The sequence below is a fragment of the Pezoporus flaviventris genome, unplaced genomic scaffold (genome assembly GCF_033815535.1).
Source record: "Pezoporus flaviventris isolate CSIRO_AGI_PZ_B2104156 unplaced genomic scaffold, CSIRO_AGI_Pfla_v1 ptg000036l, whole genome shotgun sequence".
NCBI classification, from domain to species: Eukaryota; Metazoa; Chordata; class Aves; order Psittaciformes; family Psittacidae; genus Pezoporus; species Pezoporus flaviventris.
This window is the reverse complement of record NW_026892584.1, coordinates 40,424,788-40,439,980: the sequence shown is the minus strand read 5'-3', so window position 1 is coordinate 40,439,980 and position 15,193 is coordinate 40,424,788. Positions and strand designations below refer to the sequence as shown.

General features: G+C 44.0%; 1 protein-coding gene across 15 annotated transcripts in view; it reads left to right on the top strand.

The window, feature by feature from the left end:
- Positions 1 to 9,467, top strand: part of CDC42BPB (CDC42 binding protein kinase beta) — a 96,430-nt gene extending 86,963 nt beyond the window's left edge. For 6 of the 15 annotated variants that reach the window (XM_061464085.1, XM_061464098.1, XM_061464092.1 and 3 more), the window contains 9 exons: positions 373 to 969; positions 3,588 to 3,685; positions 3,798 to 3,882; positions 4,028 to 4,148; positions 4,238 to 4,355; positions 5,259 to 5,297; positions 5,426 to 5,534; positions 5,627 to 5,697; positions 7,708 to 9,467. In XM_061464085.1, the coding sequence (XP_061320069.1) occupies positions 373 to 969; positions 3,588 to 3,685; positions 3,798 to 3,882; positions 4,028 to 4,148; positions 4,238 to 4,355; positions 5,259 to 5,297; positions 5,426 to 5,534; positions 5,627 to 5,697; positions 7,708 to 7,839 (1,370 nt within the window). In that variant the 3' untranslated portion in view covers positions 7,840 to 9,467. Of the gene's footprint in view, positions 1 to 372; positions 970 to 3,587; positions 3,686 to 3,797; positions 3,883 to 4,027; positions 4,149 to 4,237; positions 4,356 to 5,258; positions 5,298 to 5,425; positions 5,535 to 5,626; positions 5,698 to 7,707 lie in introns of those variants that run through there. The other 9 variants (XM_061464097.1, XM_061464090.1, XM_061464099.1 and 6 more) reach the window with 4 other exon arrangements.
- Positions 9,468 to 15,193: the final 5,726 nt, after the last annotated feature.

Below are 15,193 nucleotides of genomic sequence, written 5' to 3'. Positions count from 1 at the left end.
CTGTAATCTACTGAAGATGCAAATATTTTCCTGAAGGTGGGACCCATTTCAGTAGATACAGCGTCTTGCAGTGTATAGATAGTACAGATGTTCTGTAAAAAAATTTCTGTTTATCCCAGATGTTAAGCAGTCTTTTCCTGCAAAGCATTGCTGAGACTTTGTATCAACAAGAATGAGTTGCAGGAATGCTTTGTTTCATTGTTTGCTCTGAGAATTAATAACAAAGGATTGAATATGTATAATACATACTCTTTCTTATCTGATACGTGTCACTGTTTAGATTTATTTTCAGACATCAGTATATAACACTGCAGTGTTTCCAGGCCTGGTGGTTTTCTTGTTTAACTTAAGCGCCTCTTGTTTCCTTTGCAGTGATAGTCCGAGCTGCTGACTGCAAGAAGGTGTACCAGATAGAGCTTGCACCCAAAGAGAAAATTATCATCCTCATCTGCGGTCGGAACCATCATGTTCACCTTTACCCTTGGGCGTCTCTGGATGGGTCAGAAGGAAACTTTGACATTAAGCTTGCAGAAACTAAAGGCTGCCAATTGATTACAACTGGAATGCTAAAGAAGAGTTCCTCAACGTGTTTGTTTGTGGCTGTCAAGCGACAGGTTTTTTGCTATGAAATTCACAGAACTAAACCTTTCCACAAAAAATTTGGTGAAATTCAGGCTCCAGGAACTGTACAGTGGATGACAGTGTTCAAGGACAAGCTCTGTGTTGGCTACCAGTCTGGGTTCTCTCTGTTGACCATCCAGGGAGATGGACAATCTATAAACCTGGTAAATCCTAATGACCCCTCGCTTATCTTCCTCTCACAGCAGTCTTTTGATGCCCTTTGTGCTGTGGAGCTCAGTAATGAGGAATACCTGCTTTGCTTCAGCCATATGGGAGTATACGTCGATTCGCAAGGTCGAAGGTCACGCATGCAGGAACTAATGTGGCCTGCAACTCCTGTTGCCTGTAGTATGTATATGTTTTTCTGTTGTCATATCCCTGTTGCTGCTTTACTTGTCAAAAAATAATCAGCATTGTATTCTATTTTGCTTGGGTTTGTCTTTCGACATCTAAGTTTTGATGAGTTAACAGGATACGCAGTTCTTCATGATGGTAGTTTTTGGAATTGGCCATCTCCTGGGCTGAGATAGTGAATGCTGCAAGAAGAGAAGCTCTGTCTTGTTACAGGATACAGAAGAACAAATAATGGAATCAAAAACTGCAGAGAATAGTCCTGAATGCAGGACAGTGCAACGCTACTGGTCTGTGAAATTCTGTAAAGATTGTTGCTCCCCTAGAAAGTGTAACTGTCTAGTTGTCTGTTGGATGTCTTCTGTGTCCTGTACTCAAAGTACAATAGAAAATTGAAGAAGTGTCACCGAAACCCAGTTTCATAAAGATAACAAAATGGGAGGTAAAAATACAACTTTTGGCAGAACTTACAGTGGGATTTTTGTTATCCTTTTGGTTCTGTTTTTAGGGGAAGAGTTTCCAAAAATAATATAGGCAGGTGGAGGGTAATTTTTCAACCCCTCTGCTTGTTTCAGGAGCATTGTTTCATCAGCTAGTTAGGACAGAAGTACATGCAGAGCATTTTTAAGTGTTCAGTAGTTAAAGGAAGTTAATGATAAACCTGGGATTTCTATTTGGATCTCAAACAGCAATTAAAATGTTTTGAATGATGGAAGGCAAGAAATAGCTTTTTGTTTAAATAGTACAGTAAGCAGTTAGGTGCACATTGATCAGGCCAGGCCGTAGCTCTAATGGAAGTTTGTTTAATTTTAATTGTCTTGAACTGAAATTGTTTGCTTGCTTTATTCTGACCTAGTTCTGTACAGAAGTCTGAAGCAAGGGCCCAAGGAAACACTGTAGCTGCAAATTTACTTTAAAACGCCATTAGCTAAAGCTAATGTTTCCTTTTCCTTTATCAGCTTTAGTTCTTTTGCATTTCAGCAAACTAGGCTTGCTAGACAATGGTTTTGTCTGTTATTACTAGAAGCTGTTCTTACTGTAAACTGTTTCACAGCATTCTTGTATATGCAATCCTGAGTGGCATTGGCCTAGGGCTGATTTTTTAGAAAAAGCAATTTTTTCTGCTGCCAAAGGAAACTATTGCTTTCCTTTTCATTAGCCTCGTCCTCCCTCTTCATTCCTAGTGTTAGTGACTAGTGATGGTGGCTGTTTTTAAATGTTCCATCAGGAGATCATCAGAGTGCAAATGGTTCTGCCTCATTGCAATTTCTGCTGTGGTAAAGGACCACGTTGTAGGAGAGGTTTTAGGGTACAATGCAGAAAATGTTTCTAGGGCATTCAGTCCATTCACGCTAGGAGAGGCTGAGGTCTGTGCTAACACAGTCAGCTCTTATCTTGGGTGGCCTGTCTACATTGCAGCTAAACCAGCTTAATGTGCTGGTTCTGTGAAGAGTCAGTGTAGGTGTTGTGGGGCTGCTTGGCTTGATTACAGCACAATGCAAAGATGTGGAGCCAGCAAGTATCAGTGCTGTAGCGTGGGCAGCCCCAGCACAGACACATACATGTCTCTCTACGAACCAGTTGAGGTCTGATCAAGTTCATCAGCTCTGACTGGTAAGTGCTACCTTGGCTACAAGCTGGCCAGGCAGAAGCAATTGGTGTTTCTGTCTGATGCTCAGTAGTGTCCTTTGATTTGGACTTCCAAGCCAGCCATGACCCTGTATAATAAATACTTGACTAGAAATCATTTCTGGGATATATATTTACGATAGGTCTGAGGCTTTCTGTGAATGAATTTCAAAAATAGCACCACAACCTTACTTCAGTTCTTCTAAGAGGATTCTGTGGTGTGTTTGATTTCCTACTGGGTTATTTTCCTTTTGTTTATTGAAGCAGCTCTTTTCTCCATTAAATCTCATAAATTTCTAGTCTTTACATGAGCAAGGTGTATTGGTATGAAGCTCTGAGGATCTCTGCTTTTCATTGGACCTAAAATAAACTTGTCTGCTGATGCCTTTTATGCTTTTTTAAAAAAAAAAAAAGTTTGAAAAGAGAAAATGGGTTGTGAGCTTTAAGCATTGTGACATTTTTCTGATAACTTGATGAAAGCAGCCCATACGTGAATATCTAAAGCTAGATAATTGTTAGCAAAAGAGGAAGGAAATTGAGAACAGATCCACATCATGACTTCATGACCCACCTCACAGATGGTGGCCCTCTCTTTTCCCCTGCAGCAGATGTAGAGTTAGTTTGCTGCTTCCAAAATGAAGTAATCTGCACCTATAGAGAAGCTAGCTGCTCACTTCCTGCCAAGTAGCGAATTTGTATGCGCCTGAAAACTTCAGATGCCATTTTGCAATTTCATGAACTCATAATTTGAAGTTTAAAAATACTTGAAAGGGTCAAACTCAAACCTTTCCATGATGCTGGAGTTGTCGTTAGCGAAACTGTTATCACAAAAATATCTGTTTGAAAGCAGGGCTGGGAGAAAGTGGTTTAAAATGTATATTTCATGAAGTGGAAAACATGTATGTATTGAAATTTGCCCAAAGGTATGTCAGTTCTGGACTACTGAAACCACATTAGGGTTTTATGTTTCTTTTTAATCTATGCAGGTTGCAATTCTTCGTATGTAACAGTGTACAGCGAGTATGGTGTTGACGTATTTGATGTTAACACTATGGAATGGGTCCAGACTATTGGCCTCCGAAGGGTAAGTAGTTTTCTTTAGATATAGAACTTAGTTGGACTAATTCCGAATTGAGATATTTTTTCGCAGTGTATGCTAGGCTTGAGTTAATTCTCTGCCTCCTTCCTCAAAACAGATCAGACCATTAAACATGGATGGCACGCTCAATCTCCTTAACTGCGAGCCACCAAGACTAATATATTTCAAGAACGCATTTGCAGGTGAGTACTGAGCAAGGGGAGAAATGGGAAGATGATACGAAGCTAACAGGACAATTTTAAGCAATGTTGCCTTTGCATGAGATGAAACTTTTATTGGATGTGTCTGGGTCAACTATGTATATGAGATTGCATTGTGATATTACAGCAGGAGCTGTCCTCAGTGTACCAGAAACATCTGACAACAGCAAGAAGCAAATGCTTCGAACTAGGAGCAAAAGAAGATTTGTATTTAAGGTTCCTGAGGAAGAGCGATTACAGCAAAGGCGGTAAGAATTTAATCGTGGTATGTAACTTAAGATATGATGATGTGCAGAGACTGGGAATGCTGATAGTAAAAATCACTCTGTTCTTCTAGGGAAATGCTTAGAGACCCTGAGCTAAGGTCGAAGATGATTTCTAACCCAACGAATTTCAACCACGTGGCTCATATGGGACCAGGAGATGGAATGCAGGTTCTCATGGACCTCCCGCTGGTAAAATGCATTTTAAAGAGAGAGAGATATATGTGCATTTGTTCTTGCTCAGAAAAACTGTGAAGATGAGCTGTATGGGGTTCAAGTATTGTCCCTGTACAAAATTCTTTTAGTCATTTTGAGAAAGGTAAACCTGGCTAATGTGCAATGCAAGGAAATACTGTTAGCTGACTTACGAATGAGACACTGAAAGAAACGGGTATCACTGCCAGGACCTTGTTGGTAATTTTGTAAATAATCAGCCTCTCCTCCTTCCTTCTTCTTGTCTTCTTAAAATAATAGAATGAACTTCCTTCCCCCTCGTCCTCATGGCATTCTGCTCTGCTGTCACCTCCAACAGGCTTTGAGCATGTCTATCACATGAGCTCTGTCTCTGCTGAAACCTTTCTTAAGGGTGACCATTCCTCACTGCAAGGCTCCCCTCTGCTTTCTTCCTCTTCCTGTCCCTCCTCTGCTTCCCTATCCAAGGGTAGGAGTAGCTACAAACTGTTAGGAACTGGAGTGGTGTGCTTGTGGCACTTTGCCAAATCTAGAGCAAAAACAAGGAGAGGGAAACTAATGCTGTGAAGGTAACATGCATGTAAGTTGCAGTGCTTTATAGCATTATTTTTATATTGTATTTAACAAATACAGCATTTTGTAAGCTATTTTAGTATTAAATCCAAGAGAGGAAGGCAAAAAGGTACACTTTTATGTTCTGTACCTTCCATTTTATAGCTGCTAGTCGGGCTTTCTCTTGTCTTTCTCAGCTAGCCCAGAAGAGTGTAATGCATTTGTCCTTTCAGCAGGAGGAGGAAGGAAAGCAGAGTTGTTGGTACAGTCCCTGCCCCTTCATAGAGAGTTTGCTGGCTGACAGGTTCCGGTGGCTGCTGTGGGGCTTAGTTCTTTCTCTGTCTTTCTCAGGGTTTGTGTCTGTTACTGAAAATATGTGGATGTGGTCAAGTAAGTTCAGTTTTTCTACCAACACTGGTTGTAATAGCTTCAAAAGCACAGTAGAGTTTTCATGAGTAACAGCTCCTAATTGGATCACTTTTGCTGCTAATCAACAAGGTGTTTCATTTCAACTGCAGAGTGTTCTACCTGCTGCACAGGATGAAAAACCATGTCCATCTACAGCTAACCTCTCACGGCAACAGCAGCAGCAGAGAAACAAAACCTATATTTCATGGCCCTCATCAAGTAAGGCTGGAAGCAAGCTTGTCAGTTCTCAGCTGTAATTTACAGGTTCAACAAGAGGTGTAAACCTGTCTTTTTTCCTTCTTTCTCTACAGGTGGCAGTGATGTGGGAGGAGCTGTGCCTTCCCGAAGTACGTCTGATCCTGACCAGGAGTTTGACAAAGAGGTAAAGTAGCTTTTATTAAATGGAAACTGATGATATCCTGTTGCCATAGATTTTTTTTTCTTCCAACAAATTAAATTTCTGAGGAAATACTTCATAAAAACTGTTCTTTATGGAGATGTTTTCCTTCCACAAATATTTTCTCCAGCCTGGAAGTTAGAGATGCCAGCCCAGAAGTAAAGCTGTGAAAAGATCTTTTTATAGTGATATTTTAAGAAGTATCATGTCTTGGATTAAGCTTTGTAGACAAGGGAAATGTGACTAATTGATGAAGTGTCCTCAAAGCTCCTAAAAATGTTCTCTGGGTTATTAGCATAGAATAGCAAAGTAATATGACTAGTTAAGTAATTTTCTGTGCTGCCTTAAGGAAGACTTTTTGTCTTGTAACTTGAGTAGGAACCATATTTTAAAATAAGTAAGACTGCTTTTAGCAAGAGTAAAAGTATGTGCCAGTAGCCACTAAACAGAAATGTCCTGGCTGTACGAAACTGGCATTGCTGAATCAAGAGAGAAGATGTCATTTTTATTTCCTTCATTTATCATGGGTGTAGATTCTTCTAAGCTTTACTCAAGCACTGCCTGTGCAAGGGAAGTGTTAGGCAAATAATAATCTGGGAGGCAAACCCTTAGATCAGGATCTGTGCATCTTTAGTGCTTTCTGGTACCCAACCGCGGAGCCCGTGTAATGTTATGGTTTTTGAAGGGTGTTTTCCTGAAGGCAGATGTTTGCAGGATGCCGTAGTACACCCCAAGTCAAAGCACTTGTCCAGAGTTCTGATCACAGCTATGCTCCAACTTCCTTTGTTGCCTTGAATAAGCCATTGAAAGTGTGTGAGAATAGGAATTTCTAAATATAAATGTTCTTTAAAGTGTCTTGATCTTCCAGATGATGGACTGTGTCAGTTGACTTAGGTTTTCTGCAGCATCCTTCCTGAATTCCAAGTTCCATGCTCTAATGACAGTTGCTGTTTGTAGGCACAAGTAGTGGTTTTTACAATGTTTTCTTTTTCAGTAGATGCTACAATTTCTTATGACTTCTTAATAGTAGTTTGAAACTTGAAAAGGGAGGCTCTAATAACACCCTTTGGCTTTATTTAGGATTTTGGCTTTATCGCAACATGAACTGGAACGTGTTAGGATAATCTTGTTACGGATGATCTTATTATTGTTTGAGCCATGCAAAACCTTGTGAACAGCATTCTTGCAGGATATTACCTTTCAATCTATTTGCTAAATATGCATTCCCTTTCTTGAAAATAACTTGCTGTGATAGTAGCAGGTTTTCCTGTGCAGTATTTCACTAGCTGTGAATGTGTGCAGTGTTCAGAGTTGTAACTCACCGAAATAGTGGGAAACTTGCCAGCCATCCTGTTGAAGTGAGACCAGTCTGTGAAGGCAAATATTCAGCAACCAACCTAACGCTGGGGAAGTAACTGTGGATAGACTGTCTTTATTAGATATTGACACAGGGTGTCTCCAGTAAGTATATTCTGTTTCCAGATCACCAGGCTGATACTTGGCAAGCTTCACTCTTTTGTCAGGCACTTCACATGCTTTTGCTGTTTTGTAAAGGGTTCATATGCTTGCTTCCTTCCTTCTCACCAAATTGAAGATGATTTGAATGTAATTGTTTACATGTTTATATGGACAGATAAATCTCCTAGGCTATAAAAACTGTTTAAAAAACACAGGCTGGTAAATCCAGGGTAACAGTGAACAAAGAGATGCTTTCGGACAGGAAAGCTTTGCAGTGGCTAGGGGAGCCTGAGGTGTAGCAATTTCCACTTACTTTGCCATAATTCCTGTTATGTCAGGAGGTCACCTTCAGGACTGCACTAGGGCCTGTTGATGATAATGGAAGTATTTGCATGAATGTTTAGCAATGAAGTAAATCTGATACACACTGCTTCATAAGTGTTGCTCACACTAATTTTTGAGTGCCTTCGAAAGCTTTGGAGTGTGAAGAATTGATTTTAAGTAAGCATATTTTTTTTCCATGTTTCTCTTTAACAGCCTGATTCAGACTCCACCAAACACTCTACTCCCTCCAACAGCTCAAATCCAAGTGGTCCCCCAAGCCCCAACTCTCCTCATAGGAATCAGCTTACGCTAGACGGACTGGACCAGTCAACCTGTGATGCATAACACTACTGCTCTCACTACTCTGGCTTCAATCATCCACTACTCTGTGGAGTATTCAAGAGCAGGGCAAAGCTTTCTTGGATGCTAGTGCCAAGACTGACACTGAATCTCTAGTGTTGTACAAGAATATATGTCCAGATTGTAGATACAAACTATTGAAATGAAGAAAATTCTTTACTAAATAGCGATCGAGCTTTTTATGCAGAATTGTTCACTGCTCAGTTACGGTTGATTCCTTTCTGCACAGCTGTGACACAGTTTTATTGCATAGGACCATTTAAGGCTACCAGTAAATAGTCTTATTCTTATGCTGAAAAAGAAATAGAGAGAGATACTGATAATGTTGCTACAATATCAGGAATATTATTTTTCTATAGAATGATGTAATGTCTCGTTAGCAGGAAATCCTTTTAGACACAATTTGAACCTCTAAATAGGAAATGCAGGCAGGTCTGGTTACATCCTCAGATGAATACTCTCTTCCCTTTTTCCCATAACTATTTGTTTCCTAAATCTTAAGGAGAATGCTAGGAAGCTGTAGGTCGTTTCCAACATTAGTAGAATCACCAGGAAGTCAAATAAAAGTTGGTTATAGTTCTGTGGCCTTTTAATTCATTTAGCCATTACGTATACAGCTGCATAACTGTCTTTCTATCTTTCTACCAACTTCTTAGTCTTGTACATAGGACTTACTCCCAGTTATCTTTTACCTATACCCTGCTTTTTAGTCCTCATCAATCAGGCATTAGTCAGGGCTTTTAAAATATCTGTAATTACTGCTGGGAAAGAAAATTTTACTCCTAGATCCTGCCTATCTCCTTCCGAGAAGTTGTTTCTCATGGGTTTTTTGGTGTAAGGACACACTACATTGTTTAGCTGGAAGCCTTCTCATGGACACATTGCCCTCAAAGTCTGCTTGATCTAAGGGACTATATCGCACTAAAACATCAGTCTGGTTTTTTGGTTACCAAAGTGGAACGTGAAGGACATGTAACTGGGGGTGCTGCTTTTCTCATTCATTGTATCCTCACCTGCATGAAGACCCCATGATTATTAATCAAGTATTGATCATGTAGAAAAATGCACAACACACTCCTGTATATTTTGCTATGGCCCACGTGCAGTGGTGATGTTTTGTGTGTATATTTAATCTCATGCTTCCATGTATTATACATTTAGTAATCAAAGATTTGTGACCATGTTTCATTAAAAGCTTGTAATTAATTCAGCGGCTGGCATATCCAGTTTGTCATTGTCACACTAGTGTGCCTTCTGTGCCAATTCTATGACAGTTGGATGTCACGTATTTAAAATTTGGTTTAAATGGGCTAATGATACACCAATGGCTAATGTTCTTTTCTGAAACACTGTATAGGACGTGCACTTATCTTTAGTTTGAACTGAGTGTTCTAGTCAACATTTAATCCTGTTATGTTAAGTGTTCGACAGTACTTGCTCTTTTTCACAGATTCTTTATAAAGGGGCTCAGATGGAGCTGGACACTACTGCTTTGGGGGTTTTCTGGTTTTTACTTTTTTAATGTAAGTCTAAGTCTTTGTAATTATTGAATTGTGAGAACATTTTTGAACAATTTACCTGTCAATAAAGCAGAAGAGGGAGGTTTTAAAGTTCATAGTCGTCTGTCTTGACATCTGAAAACAGTCTACACTGACACTCACTTTAGTTTCATGGTAAATTCACTTTGCTCACATGGATGCTTTACGTGAGCTAAAAGATACTTGTGGAAGCTCTGTATCACAATGCTACAAGAAAGGTGTTTTTGCACATAAACAGCATGTTCAGGAGTGATGGAAGTCCTTTCAGTGGAATACAGTGTTGAAGTTTTGTGCCCCTGGTTTGTGTTAGAGTTGTCATTTTATTGAGTCACTGGTCTATTAATTGATTTTTAAATTATTTATGTGACTGTTTCCTCATGGCTGAAGCATAGTGAGGAGGCTGGGGGATCTATTCAGGCACCTTAAGTGTGATAATAAAGACTTCTCACCTGTCAAAGCAGTAATTTCCAAAGAAACACTTGGGACCTTTTCAAGGGCTGGAGTGTGAATGGTGCAACCCCTAGTACAGGGGTTTGTTTTAAGCCCCCCTCATGCAATGCAGTGAGCATTGCAGAGCTCACTGTAGCTAGAACAGAGCCAACATCTCTAGTGAGATGTGAGGTTACATCTCCATAACCTCATCACTTATGGAGCACCTCAGTGCTCCTGGATCATTTCGTGGTTTGTCTTGCCCATTGTTCCTCAGGTTATCTCAGTGGGAAAGGCGTGGGTGGGTATTGCGGACCCTGCTGTCCCTTGACCAAACCTACCTGGGCAAGGCCAGCAGGCTGTGGCAGGGTACCCTGGGGAAAGTGCACCGGTACTCTGCCCTGGGGACAGGGTGGGAGCTGACAGGAGGTTTGAGGACTGTGTGTCGGAAGCTTTCTCACAAGTGAATTCATGCTCATCAGCCTTCAACTTCTAAAAAACATTTCTGCTGCTCTTGAGCTGATTTTTCTCTGCACAGTGAGGACTTTGGATGACAACGGTCTTTAATTATGGGGGTATTAAATCATAGCACACAGCAATGCCAGGGCTTGGTTATCATTTAGGCAGGAGAACGTTTCTAGAAAAAATAATTGCTCAGTATGAATACATTATTCCTTTCTCTTTTTTTCACCAACTCTGGCCAAGCAGAATTCCTCCTTAAGTCCTTCACCACAGCCCTTTGCAAATCTTCTGTTCCCTTAAGGCTTCTGATTCTGGTTTCCTAAAAGAGTCCTCCTTAAGCCCTCAGAAGAACTTTTAGAAATGCAGAAACTCAAGATTTGATGTGAATGTTCCTCTGGCAGTGCAGTTTCTTCTCCCTGGAGGGTACCAGTCTAGTATCACAAGTGAGGAATTGAGTTGCACAAGGAACAAGGATAATTTGGTCTCTGCTGTTCCTCTGCCCGCTCTGTTTTCACAGAGGCATTACATCAGGGCCTGAAGCTTGGGTGATGGGTGTACCACTCACCAGAACACATTCGTCACTTCTAGCACAGATCTTTGCCCCAAAAGGCTGCGTATTTTGGAATACATCCTGATGTTGCTTGCTACCAAAGGATGAACTCATCTGCCACCATCTCTGCAGCATACACATGCTGAGACCAGCTTCCTGCATGGGTGCAGCCTGCTGGTGGGGTACATAAATACTTCATGTTTGCAGGGTAAGTGCTTAACACAGCCAAGTGATAAGGAGGGGACTTCAGCATGGAAATGCTGATGGTCCAGACACCCTCGTTTTCTACACAGCACCAGATGAGGCGTCCCAGGGAGAAAGCAGATGCATAAAACCTGAAGAGCTGGCACTCTAGTGCTGAGAAGCAGTGAAGTGTTTGAGGGAAGAGATGACTGTAGGGACTGAACTGCGCCTTTAAGTGCAATTAAGCAAAGTAGCAGCCAAAGGAAGGTGGCACATCATGACCGTGAACCTTGTCTTGCTGCTGAGTTTAGTCTATTTTGAAAGGAAAAAAATAGAGATAGTATTCTTGCATGCTGGGCTACTAGAGCATCTCCCATTCCAGTTTGTATGCCGCCTGCTCTAAACAGAGCAGGTCTGGCAGGCAGAAGCGAGGAGGATGTACCAAGAAGTAACATTCATCTGCCCAGCCCTTGCCCTCCATTGCAGAGGCAGCAGGGCTGGACCTGCCTTCTCCTGGCTGCTTGCTCCTCTATAACTGTGGCTCCCCTCTCAGTTCCCCCTTACATCCGTCTTTGGCAGCCTTGGCCTCCTCGCAGCTGGTGGGGCAAGATCTGCCACTGCTGCCACCCTCACCCAGTGCAGAGAAGCCCCTTTGCTGCAGGCCTGGCATGTCAGGGCAGTGGAGCGGGGTCGGAGGGGAAGGGGGTGCCACAGGCACTGTATCAGGGAGGCAGGAGGGAAGGCACAGTGCTTGGGAAGTGCCAGCACGATGCTCCATTCCAAAGCTTTCCTAAACGTGTTTCTGGGGACATGGGGTGCTGGCGAGACCGGACATCAGCTGCACGCCTGTTGCGGGATGTCACGGAAAGCCGGACTTGTGCAAAGCATTTCCCACCGGGGAATGATGCTCAGACTAGCGTTGCCAGCAGGGTTAGCCGAGGACAGCAGGACGTACGTGCTCGGCGGGCGAGAGCTGCAGTGCTGCGCTCCAGCCAGAGGAGGAGCCTGAACTCAGGAATCAGCCGCCTCCCCGTCCTTGCAGCATCTTTTTTCCCCGATCCCCAATAAGCTGCCGCACTTTTTTGTCACCTGACTACACAGTTTTATGCAGCATTGTCGCTTGCTTTCTCATAGATAAACTCCCAGGTTTTCGCGGCGTCGCCTGCTTTCCAGTTTTTTACGCAGTCCCTGCTCTGCGATCGCGTGAGGGAGAGCAACGTGGAGCCCTGCGTGCTGATGGAGGAGATGGCCACAGCTCTGCTGCCACCCTGCAGCGCCCTGGCCAGCTCCTGCATCCCAGTGGTGTCATCCCTCACCAAACCCCCTTTTCTGCAGCTGCTGCTGTTGCTGTCTCCTGCTAAGTAAATAAATAAATAGACAGCTAAATGAGTAAATAAATAGACAAATAAATAACTAAAATGCCCCGGGCCACAACTGTTTGCAGGCTTGGTGGTATTTTGAGTGCCGCTGCCTGCTGCACTGTCTGAACCCAGGTTCGTATAACTTCTGTGGGCAGCCATAATGTGTGATGGGAAGGCCAAATGATATGAGTTGGTGTTCATTAATAGCGTGCAGGTTGCTTTTTCTTTTAAGACCCCAGCAAGCAATGACTCCTGAGATCTTGCCATTAACACTAATGCATTTTTCATTAGTCTGTCACAGCTGGGGACCCTGGGAGCAGAGCAAAGCCATCAGGTGCCCAGCTATGCTGTGCACAGCCTCAGCGACAAAAAACAGCCACCTAATGTGCTGCTTACCACAGATATCTGCAGGTCAGACTACTTGTTTAGGCAGGATCCCAGGAACTTGATGATGTTAAGGTCCTTTCCAACCCTAACTATGCTATAATTCTGTGAGATTCTTAGGTACCAAACCCCCTTGCATTACCCCACCTACACAGTGTGCTGTCTGTGTGCGCCGGTGTGCAGGGTGGTCATCATGGGTACAGCTGGTTCTACAGCAGCTGGTGGCCCCCACCATCACAAACTGACTCTGGTGCTTCGGTTTTGTCTGCAGAGCTCCCCCTCTCTGCATCGCTTTCTGTGCAAGCAAGTGAACACGGCTCCAGGAGGAAAAGTACAGACTGTGCTCTGCTAGTGTGCTGACAAAAATTGATCTCTACTTTAATTAAAGCCTCTATTGCAAGTGACCTCGAGCGGCTAATGCATTTTAAAAACGAAGCCTCGCCAGCAGCAGATCTGCACACCCCACACAGAGGGGCGACCAGGCGGTGATCCATGGACCGCCTCCTCCGTGCCATGCCACCTGTGCAGTGAGCTGTGCCTCCCCAGAGGCTGTCACACTATACTGGTACGTGCTGAGAGTCCCCCGTGCCCAGGTGGGACACAAAGCTGACGTCCTCAGGTGCTGGCAGGGGAAGGATACCATCCTGCCACCATCTTGTGCAGTGAACTGTCCCTGTTGCCAATGGATTGCCTTTTCCCTTCTTATCATATAGCCACGGGATGTTCTTGCCTCTCACCTTAAGCATATGTTGTGGGGATGCAGCCACTGAGACTCCTTACAATCCTGCAGCGAGGGGTCCAAAAGCAGCACACAGAGGGATGCAACTTGCTCCAGGATGAGTGGCAAGGGGCTCCTTGGGGAGCCTTCTCCTTACATGGAGCAGAGCTGGTGCAATGGGATGCCTGGTGCAATGGCCTCCAGCATACAGCACTGCCTTGGCGTCAGCTGTGGAAAAATAAATCATGAGTATGTGTATTTAAAGGCTTGTAAGCTAGAGGAGATTCAGTCACTTGCAGTGAACTGATTTGAAAGGGAGAAAGAGCACAAAAAGGCTCTCACAGGCAGCAGGCACAACAGCTGTACAGATATGACCGCCTTCCCCTCCTCAGTGAGACCCAGCCACGGCACAATGCAAGACCAGCGGATGCTGCGGCTGCTCTTGCAGGCACCATGGTAACACTGCGGCACCAGCGCCTCACCAGCAGCAAAGTGCGGGCTGATCATACTGCACCGTGTCCACACCAGCCCCCAGCTGCGGGGTCCTGTCCAGCCTCTTGAGGGCTGGATGAGGACTTTGGGGTGGGGGTGTGAACCCCTGGGTTCACGTCGTGGGGTGACATTGTGCTGCGGGGCGAGTTTTGGGGACCTGGGTCACTGCTCTCCACAGATGTGCATCTCTCTTATGAGGAGAGACTGTGGGAGCTGGGCCTGTTCAGTTTGGAGAAGAGCGGACTGAGAGGGGAATCTCATAAATGCATTGAAATATCTCAAAGGCAGGGGCCAGGAGGATGGTGCCAGACTCTTTCAGTGGTGCCCAGTGACAGGACAAGGAGCAATGGCCATAAACTAAACCACAAGAAGTTTCACCTCAACATGAGGAAAAACTTTTTCAGTTTTTCCTGGAACAGGCTGCCCAGGGAGGCTGTGAGGTTTCCCTCTCTGGAGACTTCCAGTATCTGCCTGGATGTGTTCCTGTAAGTGTAACCACCTCTAAGTAGCCCTGCCTTGGCAGGGGATTGGATTAGATGATCTCCAGAGGTCCCTTCCAACCCTAATGTTCCTGATTCTGTGACCATGGAATGGTGGAACTTGGGTACTCCAGACATGCCTGTGTCAGCCACCGCCTGCAGCAGCCGATGGCTTCCTCTGTGTTTTGACCCAGCTGGTGGCTGTTTCCTTCAGCACCAACTACCTGACAGCCACAGCAGAAGCTCCTGCCCAGGCAAGTTGCTTTTCACCCCAGTACTGCTGGAGGGGCACCTCAAATAGAGATATGTATGGTGAAATCCCATCAGTGTGCCCAGGAGCACGGACCTCCTACCAGCCCCAGCTCTGCCCCGCTTGCAAAGCAACAGCAGTAACCAGGGCTATGGAGATGGTCCTGTTCCCTGCGTGGCTCATAGTCTGTGTCCTTCCTGCCTGCACTGCCCAGTACCGGAGGTCTTGCTGGGGGCAGGGGTGTGGCAGGGATGGTCTCACTGCCACATGATACCCATCACCCTTCTCTAGGGCTCTGATGTGCCTAATGATGAATTCCAAGGCCTTTGAGAAGGGATTATGTCTTCCAGAGACTAGAACAAAATATAATAAACTTAAAATAGCTGCTTCCTTATGGAATATGCCAACAAGCCCTACTGAAAACCCAGCAGAGTGTAAATTTGCATAAATTTGCATACATCTCCATAATTTCCACTTCACCCATCAGACCTGC